This window comes from Scyliorhinus torazame, chromosome 6, assembly GCF_047496885.1.
Source record: "Scyliorhinus torazame isolate Kashiwa2021f chromosome 6, sScyTor2.1, whole genome shotgun sequence".
NCBI classification, from domain to species: Eukaryota; Metazoa; Chordata; class Chondrichthyes; order Carcharhiniformes; family Scyliorhinidae; genus Scyliorhinus; species Scyliorhinus torazame.
The window spans coordinates 141,675,086-141,693,454 of NC_092712.1; the positions used below are offsets into that span (position 1 = coordinate 141,675,086).

The 18,369-nt window shown below is 48.0% G+C and overlaps 1 protein-coding gene across 5 annotated transcripts in view; it reads right to left on the reverse strand.

Moving 5' to 3' along the window:
* Positions 1 to 18,369, reverse strand: part of LOC140425043 (tensin-3-like) — a 666,087-nt gene that overhangs the window by 328,797 nt on the left and 318,921 nt on the right. For all 5 annotated transcript variants that reach the window (XM_072508833.1, XM_072508834.1, XM_072508832.1 and 2 more), the window contains one exon: positions 17,276 to 17,314. In XM_072508833.1, coding sequence (XP_072364934.1) covers positions 17,276 to 17,314 — 39 coding nt within the window. The remainder of the gene's footprint in view (positions 1 to 17,275; positions 17,315 to 18,369) is intronic.

Here is an 18,369-nt window from a genome sequence, read left to right on the forward strand (position 1 = left end):
AATCCCAGGGCTGGGTGATCCAGAAAGTGGAGGAGGTGATGGGGGAGCACGGGGAGCAGTTGACTTCGTTGGTGGCCAAGGTGGGGTGATGCGGGAGACCCAGGAGAGGGTGAAGGAGGAGATGGAGGATCTGGAGAATCGCTCCAGGAGGCAAAAATTTGAGGATCGTGGGGATGCGGGTGAGCCGCCAAGTGCGATGGTGGTGTGCTTGCACTACTTTCTGGCTAAAGAGAAGCCTCATCAGGATGAGGCAAGCGAGGAAGTGCACTGGAAGGGAACGAGCTGCGGGTGTACCAGGCACTGGGTGCAGAACTGGTGAAGAGGAGGGCCAGGTTTAACCGGGTCAAGGCTGCCCTCTTCAAGAAGAGGGTGAACTTGGAGGTGCTGTACCCAGCACGCCTCTGGGTGACTTTCCAGAAGAATGAATATTATTTTGGAATGTCAGAGGAGGTGATGCTGTTCATGAGGGACAATGGACTGGTAGGAGATAGAGGACATTGAACTTTGGAGGAGTTTGTGCAAATGTTTCTTGGTTCTCGGGAAACTTTTCCCCTTGAAATGTTTCTTTTGTTTTGATGGTGTGGTGTTTGGTGGACAGGCCCTCTGTGGGGGAAAATCAAGGGTGAGTGCACTTTTTGCTGCTTTTGGGGGGGGGTGGGGGGGGGGGGGGATGGGGGGGGGGGGGTTTAGAGCCCTTGGACGGATGCCATTATGCTAGCTAGGCGGGCTAGTTACCAGGAGAGTAGTGGGGGCTTGTCAGGAGATAGATGTTGGGGGAGGGGGATGGGGTTATTTTGTTTGGGAATTGGGGGGCGGATGGGTTGCTGACAAGGGTGAGGTTGATGTGGCGCAGCTGGAAAGGGAGTGAATACCGTGGACATCCAAGGGTGATTCTGGAGGGTCATGTGACATGCACCAGGGGCTGGCCCAAAAAAGGATATGGTTTGTTGGGGGAGGTTGGACCCTTGGTGTTTTGGAGGACCGAGGGCGAAGGAATTTTCATATTTCTCTCATGTTCATCGGATGTGCTCCCGGACTGATTTTTTTTGTGGTGGACAAGGCGTTACTGGCGGGGCTGGTCGATTCAGAGAATTCGGCGATTGTGGTCTCTGACCACACGCTGCACTGTGTAGACCTGTGAGTGGACCTGGGGCGGGAGCCAAGCGACAGAGTGGAGACTGGATGTGGGGTTGTTGGCAGATGAGGAGGTGTGCAAGAGGGTGAGGAATGCCACCCTGTGGGAGGTACTTCGGACCCATTGGTTGATATTGGGGGCATTATGGCCAGTTCTCTGGGTACAAGTTGAAGATGAGAAAGAGCAAGGTGTTCCCGATTGAGACCAGAAGGCTGGAGAGGAGGTTAGGAGAGCTTCCGTTTAAGGTAGTGGGGGTGAGCTTTAGAGACCTGGGAATTCAGGTGATGCGGGGTTGGGCACAGTTGCACAAGTTGAATTTGAATTGGAGTAGATGAAGGGGGACATTAAGATGTGTTGCCATTGTCACTGGCGGGACGGGAGCAGACAGTAAAGATCACGGTGCTGCCAAGGTTCCTGTTCGTATTTCTGAACCTCCCGATTATTGTTCCGACGTCGTTCTTTAAAATGGTTAATGTGCTGCTCTCTGGGAAAGACCCTGAAGGACATGAGGGCTTTTTGGAGCAGGGACGAGGGTTCGCGTTGCAGAACATAATGAACTGCTACTGGGCGGCTGACATCGCAGTGGTTAGGAAATGGATAGTGTGGGAGGGGTCGTTGCAGGGCGGATGGAGGCAGATTCTTCTAGGGGAACAAGCTTATGGGCATTGTTAACATTGCCTCTGCCGTTCTCGCCGGCCAGACACTCCATGAGCCAAGTGTGGTGTCTGCCCAATTTGTGACAACCATAGGTTTGCACCAGGGGTGCTGGATGTGTGGATACGGGTGTGGTGGCAGGCAGGGGCCAAGCAGTTTGGAGATATGTTTCAGGGGACAGTTTCACAAAATTGGAGGACCTGGAGAAAGAGTATGAGCCGCCATGGGGGAATGGTTCAGGTGCCTGCAGGTTCGGGATTTTGTGAAGAGAGATGTGTCATCTTTTCCTGGGTTGTCAGCCTTGGGGGTTGCAGGATAAGGTGCTGTCGAGGGAGAAGATATCCAAGGTTTACAAGGAGCTGATGGATTGAGAGGGGGCTCCGGTAGGGGATATAAAGTATAAGTGTGAGGAAGAGCTGGGAGGGGAAGTGGAGGCCAGCACGTGGGCTGAGGCCCTGCAAAGGTTGAATGCGTCCTCCTCATGTGGCGAGGCTAAGGCTCATTCAGTTTAAGGTAATTCATAGAGCATATATGATGATAGCGTGGATGAGTAGGTTTTTTGAAGGGGTTGAGGATAGATGTGGGCGGGGTGCAGGTGGCTCACAAATCACGTCCAAATGTTCTGGGCATGTCTGAAGCTAAAGGCAGGGGTTTGCAGATGTAATGTCCGAGGTGCTCGGAGTGAGGGGGCCCAAGTCCAGAGGTAGCAATATCCGGGGTTTGGATTTGGATTTGTTTTATTGTCAAGTGTACGGAGGTACAGTGAAAAGTATTATTCTGCGTAGTCCAGCCAGATCATTCCATAGATGAAAAAACAACATTGGACATAAAAAAATACACAATGTAAATACATAGACACAAGTATCGGGTGAAGTACTGCTCATTAGAGAAGATGTATGAAGAGGTCAGATCAGTCCACAAGAGGGTCAGATCAGTCCATAAGAGGGTGCCGGAAGACCCCGGAGTCCAGGGGGTGAGAGCCGACCATGTTTTGGTCTTTACCTCGCTGATAGCCCAGAGACAGACCTTACTGAGATGAAGGGACTCAGGGCCACCAAAAGCAGGGCTGTGGGTGAGTGACCTGGCAGAATTCCTGAAGCTGGAGAAGGTCAAGCTCATCCTGAGGGGGTCGATTGATGGATTCACTCAGGTGGAAGCCGTTGATTGACTTCTTTAAGGAGGATTGAGGGGTCAGCAAAGAAGGGGGGGTGGGGGGGGGGGGGGGAAGGTGGGTTGAAATGGGGAGGGCAGAATGGGAGAAGGGGGCGAGGATGGGGAGAAAGGGGAGGGGTGGGTGTTTTGGTTATTTATAATGTTGTGCAAGTCTACTTTTGCTTCAATTTGTTTTTATGAAATGCCTCAATAAAATATATTTTCTAAAAAATCTTTGTTTAAAAAAAAAAGGAATAACATTGAGAACTAAACAAAGGAAGTATCATGATTTTTGATTAAGTTTTACTTGGGTGGGACAAATGCGTCAGTTGGGCCACAACAAATGATTCTCCTCTTTGATGCCTACTGCAGAGCTGTAAAGAAAATATTGTGACAAATTAAAGATACTAGGATGTATACCAAAGAGCAATCCTCCCGCTTTTAAAAAAGGTTTACCTCCATCCAGAATATGAAACCTGACAAATCTTTCTTCTCTAGCCTCTTCCTCTCACCCTCTTTATCAACATTATTATGGTCATGGTTCCTCTGAATCTCCCTCTCTTATTCAACTTGGGAGTTTCAACAGCGAGCAAAGCAGGAGTGATTCCACAGGGTGTTGCCACAAAGGCTGACATTTTAAACCAAAAGTCAGCTATTTTTAAATCATTAATGGAGCCTTTTAGCCAGCTGCCTTTGTATCATTGACATCCATCTGTATTAATGCAATAACATGCCGGGACAGAGACGATTGCAACTTCCAAGGGAAAGTAGATAAACATCTACAATAGAGGAACATTCAGGGCTACGGGGAGATACTAGAGCAGTGAGATTAGTTCAGATACTTTCGGCCAAAAAGACTCCTTCCATGTTGTAATCTACTCTGATGTCTTCATCGACATTGTACCAATAAGCATTTGCCATTTTACCTTAAAGTTTTGCTGCTTACCTTTTGTTCAGGATAGTGCTGCATCGATATAAAAGGTGCAACATTGGAACAGCAGGAGTTTCAGGCTGGAGAAATAAATTATTGTGCCTCACAGAGTGGTGCAAATCGGGAATCAAGCAGAGTTTTGGATGGAACAAGCTGTCACAAACAAGTGCCCTAATTGGCTGTTTAGTGTTGAAAAGTATGAAAAGTGCTGATGACTAGATTATGCAGTAGCAGGAGCACCCTCAAGTGTCTGAACCGTGAACTGACATTTCAAACATAATATAAAAGCAAATCACTGTGGATGCTGGAATCTGAAACAAAAACAGAAAATACTGGAACATCTCACTGGGTCTGGCAGCATCTGTAGAGAGAACGGAGCTAATGTCGCGAGTCTGGATGGCTGTTTGTCAGTCAATATAAATGTGCTGTTCTTTCCTCATTTCCCTCCACGGTACTCTTCACTTGGAATTCTGAAGGCAGCTATTGGCTCCTCAGTACGGCATTCCCAACACGATTGTCACAAACAGACAGACACACATATCAAAACCCCAGCCCCACAGAATCTGGTTTGCCACCTGCATGGCTTGGAACTGTTTTTCAACAGGCTATCATGAAATGTCTAAACCTTGGGCGTGATTTAATGGAAGTAGTTCGAGGTGCCATATCGGTCATGACTTCCTGGGTGTTTCCCGACAGCCGAGCCGGTGAGATCATGGCCTGTATTTAGTGGCACTTTGTGCCTGAAATGATTCCCTGCTAGCTGTCCCACCAGCTGATACCCTAGACTCGTGTCCAGCAGCATCTTGCTGACAAGGGGGAGCTGCTCTTAAACGCTCCCCCTGTACTCACTCCCAGTCAGTGCACGAGCATGGCAGCACGCAGACCTGCTCCACGCTTCGGGAATACTGACCTGGCCAAGCTGCTGGGGACTGTGGAAGCGAGACAGGCCACCCTGCTCCCCCAAGGTGGCCAGAGGACCAGCAGCAGGGCCGCAAATGCTGCATGGGAGGCAGTGGCAGCGGCTGCGAGTTTAGGCAGCATGTCCAGGAGGACTGCCGTACAGTGCAGGAAGAAAACCAATGACCTCCACCGGTCACAAGGCTAAGTTAACACCAGCCCTCTGGCATCACTCGCGCCTGCCAGTCCACCGCTCCTACCCCCCCCCCCCCCAGCCCCCCCACCCCACCCCACCCCAACCCCAAAAACAGGTCAGTGGCTGGCACCTCAAACCTTTTCCATATCCAAGCACTGCACTTGGGCCCCAGCACACCCTAACACCCACAGGCGCATCCCTTATGCCATCTTCCATAGACCCATCCTGATATACCAAGCATGCAGCTCACAATGCCCCTTCGCTATTCTCACTGGAGAAGTTAGCCCATAATAAACATGAAAGGGCACAGACTGGTGGCAGAGTTCCGGACATCAGAGTCATCACCCCCTATGAGGAACGGGCCCTGGAGATTGCGGGTTGGGCGAGATTAGAGCAGTCACCCACAGCGAGGTTGGCCTGCGCTGCAGGAAGTGATGATCCACTGCCCCTTCAACCAGGTGACCGGCCTCAATTGAGTTGTTCATGTCAGACAAAATGATCCTTCCCTCCCACTGACCACATGTCCATTGGCTCACAGGATCTAGCTGGGGGTGAGCCCCCGCCACCCAAGGGAATACCCCTTGGAGTCAAGCTCCAAAGAGACCACCATCGAGGAGTCCCCACTCTCCACCAACGCAGAGACACACTTCAGTGTGCGACACATTCTGGGGCACAATCTGATGAGCACCACACAATCTGCCGAAGCACATCGGGTGGAGGCAGGCACATCCAAGGGAGTCAGAGGTCGGAGGTCTGCTGGATCCCAGGACTCAGTTGATTCCCAGTCAGATGCCGAACCTCTGGGCAAGTTTATCCCAGAGCTGATTCAGATGCTCGGACCTGGCCGTGTGATTCAGGAGGGGATGTCAATGAAACTCCAGCAATTGCATAGCCGATTGTTGGGAGTCCCAAAGGCTACGGCACAGGAAATGGTGCTGACATGCGAGGCACAAAACCAATACTGCAAGGGTGGCAACCGTAATGGAAAGCCTGGAGCACATGTCAGCGCCTTGAGTGGTGGTGTCCGAGGCATGGCTCAGTCAGTGAAGACCATGGCTGAGGGCCTCAACATCATGTCCCAGTCACTGAGAGGTGTCCCAGACGCAGGTGGACATTGCCGAGGCACTGCAGAGCATGCCCCAATCACCTGGAGCATTGCTGAGGGCGTCAACACCATGGAGCAGACAATGGGAGGTGCTAGGACTGGCAGAGCCAGATGACTCAGAGGCCATGGAGCTCACTTCAGCTGTGCCTCTGTCCCATGGAGATATCCAGGGCCTTTCGGGAGGAGCGACCACTGGAGGCTGACCTGGTGCCTGCCACCAGGGAGATGACAGCGGTCTCCACCTCATCAGAATCTTCCCCCACCCCCCTCCTGACACAGACAGGTCTCAGGATCAGCAGGCAAAACAGGGTGGCACAGCAATGCCAGTGACACCATCAAGTCGGCTGGGGCCCTCCGGCTCCAGACCTCCTCAGATGACGTCCAACATAGGCATCAAAGGCCACAGAGCATGAGAAGCAGTGGGCTGCCCCCACCTCTGATGTGCATCCTGGGGACACATCTCAACATAGCGGCAGAGCACCGATTAAAAAGACTGAGGATTACTGAGTGGGCACTGGGGGGCGGGGGAGTAGCACTATCTGTAGCTTGGGAAAATAATTTTTCAAATGTTCACTATTAAGCATCTAACACTTGATACATGTGAAGCCTCTGTTACGTTATTCTGCACAACCAGCCGGCCTGCACCCTCACCCCATGTTGCCCTCTGCTGCCCCCACTGCCAGCCCCCTGGGCATAGTGGCTCTAGTGCAAGAGCCACTGATGCAGACCTTGTTAAACTGATAGACCTGAGAGCGCCGTCAGCAGAAAGACAAGAGTCAGACTTTGGCATAAACTGAGGAGCATCAGCGCTTTCCTCACAGTGAGTTATCATATTCCGGCTTTTTATATTGACCCACTGACAGTGTTGACACAGGCCAATCACCCTGGGGTGATGTTACACAGACTCTGGGAGCGGGGAACAGGGTAGTCGGGGAGAAGGAAATAGGTGGGAAGGAGGGGAATGGGGATGAGGGTGGGGGTGGTTAATGTGGTGGGAGTTGGTGGGGGGGTGAGCTGACGGACGGAACCTCTCATCCTATGAGAAGTGGGCAAGCCGGCATCCTGGGATTATCCTCAAAGACGGCGGGTATCTCCAAGGGTTCCAAGGTGTAGATATCATGCATGCTCCCTGGGAAGCTTGTATAGTCCTGAGATGGTAGTCGCACATGAGTTGAACATTCAGGGAGTGGAACCCCTTCCTGTTGATGAAGGGGACGCAAGGCCTCCTGGACCTCGGGCATCCCAGCAATGGTGGAGAAGCCTGCTGCCTTGGCATCTTGATGGGCTTGGTCCAGCTCAACGTTGATGTAGTCAGTTGCCCGGGCATACAGGGCAGTGACTTCACAGATGCACTTGTGGAAAAATAATAATAATAATCTTTATTGTCACAGACGTTACTATGAAAATCCCCTAGTTGCCACACTCCGGTGCCTCGTTGGGTACACTGAGGGAGAATTCAGAATGCCCAATTCACCTAACAAGCACGTCTTTGGGAGGAAACCGGTGCGCTGGGAGGAAACCCACGCAGATGCAGGGAGAAGGTGCAGACTCCGCACAAACAATGGCCCAAGGGCGAATCGAACTTGGGAGCCTGGAGCTGTGAAGCAACAATGCTGAAATGCCGCACAAGTCCCCACTCGCGCCATGGAATGATTCGGTGACATAAAGGTTCAGGGCTGGGGTGACCTTCATGCCCACTGGGAGCAGGCGCCCTCCTCCTACATAGGCTGCGAAGTCCACGAGGCCATGATACAGGTGCTACACCGTCTACATGCCTTGTACACTCTTTGTATGACCAATGATGCCTGTTCAACTTGGGCCATTGCTGGCATTCCCCTCTGGGTCCCACCTCGGCCTGACGGACAGCCGGGTCCACCGGTTGTAAGGTGGCCCCCTGCACATGGGGTGACGACTCTGGCCTGCGTCAACGCTGCTGCCATCTTCTCCGATGCCTGACCGCCTGGACTGCCTTCAACACCGCTGCCGCTGGGGGGCGTCAAAAATACCATCCATTGTGGTATCTGTAAGGAATTGGAGAAGGAGAGAGACTGACCAATCAGTTGTGGCTTTCACCCCAGGACCCTTCTAGCCAGTTGAGAACCCCACTCTGCACACTCAGCCCCGGCCACATCAGGAGCCTATAGAGCCCAGATCCCTGCTGGGAACATTCGGGAGACTGTGCTCAGGCACCCTCCACTGACCCACACACTCGCCCTTTGGTCGCGGGGATATCCTGAGAGCTGAAGCCCAGCTCTAGGGTGTCTGATTGTTGGCTGCTGCCTCTCTGGTGCTGATGCCTCCAGGGTTCTGCAAAATGTCCAGGCCTCACAGTTTGATTGGAATGCTAAGCAATAACACTCATCTGAGACATGGCATGTGTACCAATGTGAATCCACTTGGGAATATTTTGTTTATGAAACAGCCAAGAATAGCTTTACACCAAAAGCAAACAACGTAACAGTCCACGAATAACAGTAACCAGTAGTCGACAAGGAAAAGTCACCGTGCCATACACACAGGCACCTTTTCGCTACAGAATATCGGTACAAACACAAAGTTTGGATCTATTATTATGAGCCAGGGTTTCGAGAACACCAAAGTATATCATGGAGTTCACCTGACTCATAACTTTTAATAGATTTTGATTCTGGGGAGCACAAGGGCACACTTTACAGGTGTGATGCAACAGAGGTCTAACGTATGTTTAAACAAAAACAATGTTTATTCTATGAAGCCAGGTAACATTTTATAAACACACAGTAAACATCTTATCAACTACCAACACTGATAATCCCCACAGATACAATACTCTATAGGTAACCCTCAATAACATTCATAACAACATCCATCAGTCAAAAAACCTTTTTAACAAAGACAATAGGTTTGCATTTCTTACAGAAACAGGTATTACTTTGAAATCATCAAGAGACATTCTTGAGACATTCTTTAGTAGGCAGAGAGCGAGAGAGAGAGAACACCTCCTTGGTTTGAATGCAGCTCCCCAACTGAAAATGAAACTGAAACTCAGAGCCAAAAAACAACTAACAGCTCAAACCAAAAGCAAAAAGCCAGCAACACTGCTCAGCTCCACCCACACAATGACATCACTGCAGCTATTTGATAAATACACTTTTCTTAAAAGGACCCTCACATGACACTATACACAGAAAAACTAATACACATTAAAGAAATAGTCAACAGTGTAATGAAGTTACCAACATCTGAATGAACCCCCCCCCCCCCCCCCCTGCAGCTCCCAGCAGTGGACTTGCATCAGTGGAAAGTTGCTTGGGGGTATCACAATACATCGGAGAGTCACACTGACGCAGAGCACGGCGGAAGAGTAAGAGAGCACCCCTTTTCAGAGTCTCAAGTTTCAACAAAAAGAGGCGATGCAAAGTCGCTCAGCAGTGAGCAGAACAATACACATAGCTCCGAAACAGGAGACATAAACAAGCAACAGTATGAAAAGGCACCAGCAATTTGCACAGCCTCCAAATCTGAAACAGCAAACAGTCACTAGCACCAGAAAGCCACCAACAACCTTCAAAGGCAGTTCTTTATGGTTTCAAGTTGTCCAGTTGAAGTGAGCTACCACCCTTCTCCTGTGGTACAGGCATCTGGCCACCTGCTCCACCCAGTCCTTGGTCTAGGCCACAGAAGTAAAAGGAGCAATTGCAAGCAAACACACATCTTCCAGACATGAAACACTGAACAGTCCGCTGGACAATAAAAGCACCAGCAAACTACAAAGTAGTTCTTCATACCTCCAGCAAGTTACTCAGTTGAATCAGGCTGCCACCCTTCCTTCCAGAGTAGCAACAGCAGGCCACCTAACGTCCGCGCTCTCCTTGCCACAGGTTACAGAATTAAAAGAGACAATAGCGCGCAAACACACGGCTTCCAGACATGAAACATTGAACAGTAAGCAGTACAATACAAGCACCAGCAAGCTGCAAAATGGTCTGCTTGCCGTCAGCAAGTCACTTAGTAGAATCAGCAGCCATCTGCTACTTTTGTCAGCATTGGCAGTAGTTGCATCTCACCTTCTCCCTTTCCTCACTCCTGGCAACAGAAGCAAAAGAGGTGGCAGCAAGCAGGCACACAGCTTCCAAGAAGCAGCAACAGCATTAGGGCCTCTCCGCCTCTCACTCCCTCTCTGGCAGCTCTAGCAGCAGATTCTCAAGGCAGGAACAATCATTACCTGAAGCCAAACAGAAGCTAGGCCTTCAGGCAGTTTTGCAGCCAAAAGCAGGAGCACACATAAAAAACACCAACTGTAGGCACTTGGGAGCTGTGAAGTGCTCACATAACGAACAATGCCAATTCCTCATTAGCAATAGCCTTCAGGCTATGAAGCTAGAGACTGCTCACAGTCAAAGGGAGTTAAAGTGATCTTCAGCATATAACCAAGACTAGGGCTCTGTCCTGGAAGTGTTTGGCAGCACACACAGGCAGCAGCTGTAGTTTCCCCTGTTATAGGTATGCACAATATTGGAGGATGGCCTCTAGGCCCCACAGACGCTAATCCCTTCATCCCCCAGGCCAGGGGTGACCCCGACCAAAGTTCCAGAGATGTAGAGGAAAAGATTGCAAAGATGATTCTGGATAGGAGCAAAAGTAACAGGGTACTTGTTATGGAGGACTTTAACCTTCCAAATATTGATTGGAAACGCTATAGTTTGAGTACTTTAGATGGGTCAGTTTTTGTCCAATGTGTGCAGGAGGGTTTCCTGTATGTAGGTACAGTACGAAGTCTTACAACACCAGGTTAAAGTCCAACAGGTTTGTTTCGATGTCACTAGCTTTCGGAGTGCTGCTCCTTCCTCAGGTGAATGAAGAGGTCTGTTCCAGAAACACACACACAGACAAATTCAAAGATGCCAAACAATGCTAGGAATGCGAGCATTAGCAGGTGATTAAATCTTTACAGATCCAGAGATGGGGTAACCCCAGGTTAAAGAGGTGTGAATTGTGTCAAGCCAGGACAGTTGGTAGGATTTCGCAGGCCAGATGGTGGGGGATGAATGTAATGCGACATGAATCCCAGGTCCCGGTTGAGGCCGCACTCATGTGTGCGGAACTTGGCTATAAGTTTCTGCTCGGCGATTCTGCGTTGTCGCGGGTCCTGAAGGCCGCCTTGGAGAACGCTTACCCGGAGATCAGAGGCTGAATGCCCTTGACTGCTGAAGTGTTCCCCGACTGGAAGGGAACATTCCTGCCTGGTGATTGTTGCGCGATGTCCGTTCATTCGTTGTCGCAGCGTCTGCATAGTCTCGCCAATGTACCACGCTTCGGGACATCCTTTCCTGCAGCGTATGAGGTAGACAACATTGGCCGAGTCGCACAAGTATGTACCGCGTACCTGGTGGGTGGTGTTCTCACGTGTAATAGTGGTATCCATGTCGATGATCTGGCACGTCTTGCAGATTGCCATGACAGGGTTGTGTGGTGTCGTGGTCACTGTTCTGAAGACTGGGTAGTTTGCTGCAAACAATGGTTCGTTTGAGGTTGCGCGGTTGTTTGAAGGCAAGTAGTGGGGGTGTGGGGATGACCTTGGCAAGATGTTCATCGTCATCAATGACGTGTTGAAGGCTGTGAAGAAGATGACGTAGTTTCTCCGCTCCGGGGAAGTACTGGACGACGAAGGGTATTCTGTCGGTTGTGTCCCATGTTTGTCTTCTGAGGAGGTCGGTCCGGTTTTTTGCTGTGGCGCGTTGGAACTGTCGATCGATGAGTCGAGTGCCATATCCCGTTCGTACGAGGGCATCTTTCAACGTCTGTAGATGTCTGTTACGCTCCTCCTCGTCTGAGCAGATCCTGTGTATACGGAGCGCTTGTCCATAGGGGATGGCTTCTTTAATGTGTTTTGGGTGGAAGCTGGAGAAGTGGAGCATCATGAGGTTATCCGTGGGTTTGCGGTAAAGCGAAGTGCTGAGGTGACCGTCCTTGATGGAGACGAGTGTGTCCAAGAATGCAACTGATTTTGGAGAGTAGTCCATGGTGAGTCTGATGGTTGGATGGAACTTATTAATGTCATCGTGTAGTCGTTTCAGTGATTTTTCGCCGTGGGTCCAAAGGAAAAAAATGTCATCGATGTATCTGGTGTATAACGTCGGTTGAAGGTCCTGTGCGGTGACCACAACACCACACAACCCTGTCATGGCAATCTCTGCAAGACGTGCCAGATCATCGACATGGATACCACTATTACACATGAGAACACCACCCACCAGGTATGCGGGGAAGGAAACTCCGCTCCGGGGAAGTACTTATATCCAAGTTCCGCACACGAGTGCGGCCTCAACCGGGACCTGGGATTCATGTCACATTACATTCATCCCCCACCATCTGGCCTGCGAAATCCTACCAACTGTCCTGGCTTGATACAATTCACACCTCTTTAACCTGGGGTTACCCCATCTCTGGATCTGTAAAGATTTAATCACCTGCTAATGCTCGCATTCCTAGCATTGTTTGGCATCTTTGAATTTGTCCATGTGTGTGTTTCTGGAACAGACCTCTTCATTCACCTGAGGAAGGAGCAGCGCTCCGAAAGCTAGTGACATCGAAACAAACCTGTTGGACTTTAACCTGGTGTTGTAAGACTTCGTACTGTGCTCACCCCAGTCCAACCCCGGCATCTCCACATCATGTATGTAGATAGGCCAACGAGAGGCGAGGCCATATTGGATTTGTTACTGGATAATGAACCAGGCCAGGTGTTAGATTTGGAGGTAGGTGAGCACTTTGGTGATAGTGATGTTACATTTACTTTAGCGATGGAAAGGGATAGGTATATACCGCAGGGCAAGAGTTATAGCTGGGGGAAAGCCAATTATGATGCGATTAGGCAAGACTTAGGATGGATAGGATAGGGAAGGAAACTGCAGGGGATAGGCACAATTGAAAAGTGGAGCTTGTTCAAGGAACAGCTACTGCATGTCCTTGATAAGTATGTACTTGTCAGGCAGGGAGGAAGTGGTCGAGCGAGGGAACCGTGGTTTACTAAAGTAGTTGAATCACTTGTCAAGAGGAAGAAGGAGGCTTATGTAAAGATGAGACATGAAGGTTCAGTTAGGGCGCTTGAGAGTTACAAGTTAGCCAGGAAGGACCTAAAGAGAGAGCTAAGAAGAGCCAGGAGAGGACATGAGAAGTCCTTGGCAGGTAGGATCAAAGAAAATCCTAAAGCTTTCTACAGGTATGTCAGGAATAAAAGAATGACTAGGGTAAGAGTAGTGCCAGTCAAGGACAGTAGTGGGAAGTTGTGCGTGGAGTCCGAGGAGAGAGGACAGGCGCTAAATGAATATTTTTCGTCAGTATTCACACAGGAAAAAGACAATGTTGTCGAGGAGAATACTGAGATACAGGCTACTAGACTAGATGGGATTGAGGTTCATAAGGAGGAGGTGTTAGCAATTCTGGAAAGTGTGAAAATAGGTAAGTCCCCTGGGCCGGATGGGATTTATCCTAGGATTCTCTGGGAAGCTAGGGAGGAGATTGCTGAGGCTTTGGCTTTGATTTTTAAGTCATCTTTGTCTGCAGGAAGAGTACCAGAAGACTGGAGGATAGCAAATGTTGTCCCCTTGTTCAAGAAGGGAAGTAGAGGCAACCCCGGTAACTATAGACCAGTGAGCCTTACTTCTGTTGTGGGCAACATCTTGGAAAAGTTTATAAGAGATGGGATGTATAATCATCTGGAAAGGAATAATTTGATTAGAGATAGTCAACACGGTTTTGTGAAGGGTAGGTCGTGTCTCACAAACCTTATTGAGTTCTTTGAGAAGGTGACCAAACAGGTGGATGAGGGTAAAGCAGATGTGGTGTATATGGATTTCAGTAAAGCGTTTGATAAGGTTCCCCACGGTAGGCTACTGCAGAAAATACGGAGGCATGGGATTCAGGGTGATTTAGCAGTTTGGATCAGAAATTGGCTAGCTGGAAGAAGACAACGGGTGGTGGTTGATGGGAAATGTTCAGACTGGAGTCCAGTTACTAGTGGTGTACCACAAGGATCTGTTTTGGGGCCACTGCTGTTTGTCATTTTTATAAATGACCTGGAGGAGGACGTAGAAGGATGTGTGAGTAAATTTGCAGACTACACTAAAGTCGGTGGAGTTGTGGACAGTGCGGAAGGATGTTACAAGTTACAGAGGGACATAGATAAGCTGCAGCACTGGGCTAATAGGTGGCAAATGGAGTTTAATGCAGAAAAGTGTGAGGTAATTCATTTTGGAAGGAATAACAGGAAGACAGAGTACTGGGCTAATGGTAAGATTCTTGGTAGTGTGGATGAGCAGAGAGATCTCGGTGACCATGTACATAGATCCCTGAAAGTTGCCACCCAGGTTGAGAGGGTTGTTAAGAAGGCGTACGGTGTGTTAGCTTTTATTGGTAGAGGGATTGAGTTTCGGAGCCATGAGGTCATGTTGCGGCTGTACAAAACTCTGGTGCGGCCGCATTTGGAGTATTGCGTGCAATTCTGGTCGCCGCATTATAGGAAGGATGTGGAAGCATTGGAAAGGGTGCAGAGGAGATTTACCAGAATGTTGCCTGGTCTGGAGGGAAGATCTTATGAGGAAAGGCTGAGGGACTTGAGGCTGTTTTTGTTAGAGAGAAGGTTAAGAGGTAACTTAATTGAGGCATACAAAATGATCAGAGGATTGGATAGGGTGGACAGTGAGAGCCTTTTTCCTCGGATGGTGATGTCTCGCACAAGGGGACATAGCTTTAAATTGAGGGGAGATAGATATAGGACAGATGTCAGAGGTAGGTTCTTTACTCAGAGAGTAGTAAGGGCGTGGAATGCCCTGCCTGCAACAGTAGTGGACTCGCCAACACCAAGGGCATTCAAATGGTCATTGGATAGACATATGGATGATAAGGGAATAGTGTAGATGGGCTTTAGAGTGGTTTCACAGGTCGGCGCAACATCGAGGGCCTGTACTGCGCTGTCTTGTTCTATGTTCCTATTTCTTATGTTTGTATGGTGCCCCAAAGCTATATATCAACAACACACTGATACCTTTGGTCCTTTGTGGACACTGGCTAATTACCAACAACACATATACCACAAGGAGATATTTTGACCATATTTCCACAGAAGGAATTTGGAAATGAGTTGCATATAATTGCATGTTAAACTGATGTAGATTGAAACAAGTAAACAAAACAGTGTAACAAGTGGTATCTAGGCGTGTCTCACTAAAATGTTTTTAGTTATAAAGATCTAACAAGCGCACACAAGTCACACGAGACAAGTGAAAGGCGCTGTATGCAGTCCAGATTGCAAGGAGGTATCATTGCTGCACACTTGGGATTACTGACTTTTATGATTAGATATTAGGGACACTCCTAAGCAAGAGATTTATTATAGCATTGCACTGGGGAGGATGCAGAACAGGATATAAAAACAAATGCTGGAAATAGCAGTTCAGGCAGCACCTGTGGTGAGAAACACAGAGTTAACATTTCAGGTCAGTGACCTTTAATCAGTGCAGGCCTGTTCTAAAGAAATGAAAATGGAGTTAAAATGTTAACTCTGTTTCCAGCATCCAGAGTACTTTTGTGTTGGATTTATGAGCACATGACAAGGACTGGAGAACTTTAGCTGAGGAAATAATGGATATGCAGTGGCTGTTTGCTGTATGGGACAGAGGAGGATGAAGGGAAATCTAATTGAGGTGCATAAAATAATGAGGCTCCTAAATAGAGTCAATATGAAGGACCTCTTTTCTGTGAGCAGAGCATCCAATAACCAGGGGTCACAGATTTATTGCAATTGGTCGAAGGATTAGAGGGGAATTGAGGAGAACCTTTTTCCCCCACAAGGCAGTGGGTGGCTGAAATTCACTGCCTGCAACAGTGGTAGAAGTACAAACCCTCATCACATTTTTTTAAGTACTTGATGGACACTTGAAGTGCTGTAATTTCCAAGGCTATGGACCAAGAGCTAGAAACTGGAATTCGATTACTAACTCATATTTAGCAGGCACGGACATGGATGAGCTGAATAGCCTCCTTCAACGTTGTAAATTTCTCGGACTCTATGAGATGAGGGGAGTCAGCACTTCCACTGATCTCAAAGGAAAATCAAAGTGAGACCCAAAGTTTGTAACACATGAAAACTGGGACAGTGGAGTAGAAAATACCCCACTCATCTCTGGAAACCCAACTTCAAATCTAGCACAATCTAATCATTCTAAAATCTCTCTACTCTGAAGGCTAAAGCCGAGCTTGGCGTGTCTTGGTCCAGTGCCACAGCAATCAGACATTCCAAACATTCCAAAAATGGGTAATGATAGAACATAGAAACAGTAAGCATTGGTATTAATAACCCTGAGCTTGAAGTATAGGCACTGAAAATAATGCGATTGTTTTCAATATAGCAATAGTAGCGTGCAGCAAAATATATAACTCACTCAGAAACCATTTAATAATCGCTAACCTTCTTGGAGCTAATGTTTGAGCATTAAATTCATATTTAGAATCAAACAATTAAAAACTGCATTATTTATGCAAGATATTTTTGAAGTGGAGATGAAAGAACTGCTTTTCTGGGGGAGGGGGGTTACAAAAAACTAATTTGCAATTTTGCTCCACGGTTGACAGTGGAATAATTGATTTCTGTTCCACAGGGTGAAAGGCCATACGAGTTACATAAATGGTGCTTCAGGCTGAACCCTGTACTAATAAACAGAAAACCAGAACACAAGACACTGCCTTTGTCACTGGGGATTTATACAGTCCTGCAGGCATCTGCTGCTTCTTAACTTGCAGTGTGTCGAACAAACAATGTTTTCATTCATCCAGACACGGATTTGAAGGCCAAATCCTATTAGTTCTCTGGTCACCAAATTTCTATGGAAGAGAACAGTGACATTCTACTGCGCCGTTGACAAATGTGAACTTGAATACTGGCACCTGGCCAACAAACGTGTTTGCTTCTTTCTGCCAGTATTCACCTTTCCAATCATGTGACAATATGCAGTCCAAGGTCCCGAACCAGAGCATGTCTCAACATTAAAAATCAGCAACCAGAGCACGTTTCTGCAGCCACTCCAATCATCCTCCAGCCAATTACCATAATAAAGCAATAGTGCTGCTCAGTTTTGCTTAATGTTTGCCAATTCAGTGCTCGGATCACAAGCCATTTGTAAACAGCATTAGCATGAAAAACAGCCATCAAAATTAAGAACTACTTACCAGCTCATAGTTGACTGGGGGCAAGCACGGTGTCACAACCTGGGGAAGAAAACAAGCCAGTAGGTTTCATTTCAGTGATTCAAGCCAAGTTAGGGCAAAACAAATAACAGTGATGGAATACTTCCATGTTGTAAACAAGGACATTTGCTTAGAAATCAGATTTCAGAAATCTTGAAAATTAGAATTTAGATTGCAATACCCAAACAAGGAAAACAGACTATATTTCCACTGCAGAAGGCAGTATTGATATTTTAGGAAAATATTAACCAGCTTGCTAGCAGCACATCCTTGAGAGCACACCACCCATTACCTGATAAAGAGCCATTGTGCAATCAAGCCAGAACAAACTAACAAGGTAAACACACACCTGGTCTACTGCAGTGGAAAGCTCCAAATGATCACATTTGTGTTTCTCAAGTACTTTTAACAAATTCTTACACCAGCCATATCATGAGTTTGAACATGCAATGACCAATACTGGTCAATGATTCACCCAAGAGGAAAATTGTCTTCCTCAATGTTTAAAAGCTGCAAAAGACCAGTAGCCAACTGAATGTCGGGTAAAATCAATAATCACTGGAGATCATCACTTGCCCAGTAAACTGACAGGTCCGACCTTCCAAATTCATTTTTGCTACCAGATCCATGGGTAAGAGTTTTGAATTATCAGTTTAACACTGCTTTTTGTTTATTTTCAGTACTTTTCAGATGGTTGAGTACATGTTGTACAATGTTATTAATTATCTTTACAGTCTTGAAGGTTATTTCATCACAAGGGTGGCACAGTGGTTAACCCTGCTGCCTCACAACGCCAGGAACCCGGGTTCAATTCCGATCAGTGGTTAGCACTTTTGCTTCACAGCTCCAGGGTCCCAATTCGATTCCCGACTTAGGTCACTGTCTGTGTGGAGTCTGCACATTCTCCCTGTGTCTGTGTAGGTTTCCTCCGGGTGCTCCGGTTTCCTCCCACATTTCTCGAAAGACGTGCTGTTAGGTAATTTGGACATTTTGAATTCTCCCTCTGTGTACCAAAACGGTGCCAGAATGTGGCGACTTAGAGGCTTTTCACATTTTCACAGTAACTTCATTGCAGT